The sequence below is a fragment of the Geospiza fortis genome, unplaced genomic scaffold (genome assembly GCF_000277835.1).
Source record: "Geospiza fortis unplaced genomic scaffold, GeoFor_1.0 scaffold412, whole genome shotgun sequence".
NCBI classification, from domain to species: domain Eukaryota; kingdom Metazoa; phylum Chordata; class Aves; order Passeriformes; family Thraupidae; genus Geospiza; species Geospiza fortis.
Genome location: NW_005054504.1, coordinates 65,521 through 67,207, shown reverse-complemented (window position 1 = coordinate 67,207; position 1,687 = coordinate 65,521). Strand labels below are relative to the sequence as shown.

The 1,687-nt window shown below is 62.8% G+C and overlaps 1 protein-coding gene across 1 annotated transcript in view; it reads left to right on the top strand.

The window, feature by feature from the left end:
• Positions 1-1,466: 1,466 nt before the first annotated feature.
• The window catches only part of LOC102044260 (BTB/POZ domain-containing protein KCTD12-like), a 1,118-nt gene continuing 897 nt past the window's right edge, over positions 1,467-1,687 (top strand). The window contains exon 1 of the mRNA XM_005428785.2: positions 1,467-1,680. Coding sequence (XP_005428842.1) covers positions 1,485-1,680 — 196 coding nt within the window. The 5' untranslated portion in view covers positions 1,467-1,484. The remainder of the gene's footprint in view (positions 1,681-1,687) is intronic.

Below are 1,687 nucleotides of genomic sequence, written 5' to 3'. Positions count from 1 at the left end.
CCCCCAGCCCAGCATGGGCAGCCCCCCAGCCTGACAAAGGGATGCGAGCTCCGGGCACGGGCGGCTGCTGCCCGCTGGGCTGTGCCGGAATCGCCAGGGAAAAGGAGCCAGAGCGACTGCGGGAGGGGACCGGGGAGCCGGGACCGCGCTGATCCTCTTTCCATCCTTCCGTCTCTTCCTTGCCCAAGTCACTCCTTGCTCAAAGACGATTCTCCCTGTGAGCCGGGAGGAGCAGTGGAGGAGCAGTGGAACGCTGGCTCAGCTCTGTCCCCGTACCTGAAAGTGCCCACAGAGTTCTGTCTTTGTCCTTTAGTTGCTCCAGAATTTGTGTTGGGATCCTTGGGAGCAGCTCCTGGGAATCTTTGCGGCAGGACATGGGGACGGGGCGAGCCCTTGGGCTGTTCCTTGGGTGTGGGACCGGTCCTGGGGGGTCCCAACCTCCGAGCAGACCCAGGGCAGCCCTGAGATCATCCAGAGAGGGGGCAGAGCTGGAGGTCAGCTCAGGCAACCCCTTCCCTCCGTGGTCTCCCAAATGCCTGCACAGAGCACGGCATGGATCCAGGCTCCGGCTGCTGAGCCAGGTTTATGTAAGCTGCTGATTTGCAGTGTCAAGAGACATCCAAGAACCGGCTTGCCTTTGGAAAATGTACAAATCCGTGGCATCTGCCACGGAGCAATTGCTGTAGCAGCAGCCCAGGATTTGTCTTGGTCCCAGCCCCTTGGAGAGGTTCTGCCATCTCCCAGCTTGGCTGCGAGTCCGTGTTGTGCGCTTTCCAGGAGCAAGGACAGAGCAGGAGTGCCAAAAGGCTCTGTCCCTCTGTCCTTCAGGGAGCTGGTGCTGCCGTTCCCCAGCACCCCCGGGCTGCTCCCTGTGTGGCCCCACAACCCCTCCAGCCCTGGCTCTGCGGGGCCCCTGCGCCGGGAACTCCTCCCTCGGCAGCTGCTGCTGCCCGCAGGATGCGGGGCTGGCGGGTCCCCGGGGTGTGACAGCCCTGCCTTTCCTGTTGTTGACAGCAGCCCCATGTCCCTGCACCTTCCTGGGCAGAGGCTGAGCCCCTCTGCTGCCTGGAGAGCTCAGGTGGAGATGGCACGGGCAGTGTGCCACGGTAGGGGAGGTGGCTTTGGATAATGCTGCTTGTTCCAGCGGCCAGGGACTGGGGAAGAGAGATGACTTCCAGACTCCTGGAGAGACAAGGAGCCGGTCCTGCCCTGCCTGCTGACCCAAACCAGGCATTTAGCAGTGGCTTGGCAGTGCCGGGTTGGACTCCATGATCTTAGAGAGCTTTTCCAATCTAAACAATTCTGTGATCCCGTGTGTGATCTGGCTTGGGATCGTTTCCAATCACCTGGGACTGGGGCAATGGCTTGGGGCCCCTCGGGATGCCCTGCAGTCAGCTGGGATCAGGGCGGTGGGCTGTGTTTTCTGGTGGTTCTGACACGGTTTTGATGGTTTGTGCTGCAGGAGGGAGCAGTGGGAGCTCACCATGGCCCTGGCAGACCCCGCGAGCTGTGCCAAAGGCGGCGAGGAGAGCAGCCCCTTCCCCGAGATCATCGAGCTGAACGTGGGGGGGCAGGTGTACATCACCCGGCTGCCCACGCTGCGCAGCGTGCCCGGCTCGCGCCTCTGGGAGATGTTCACGCAGCAGAGCGCGCGCTCGCTGGCCCGCCACAGCAAGGGCCGCTTCTT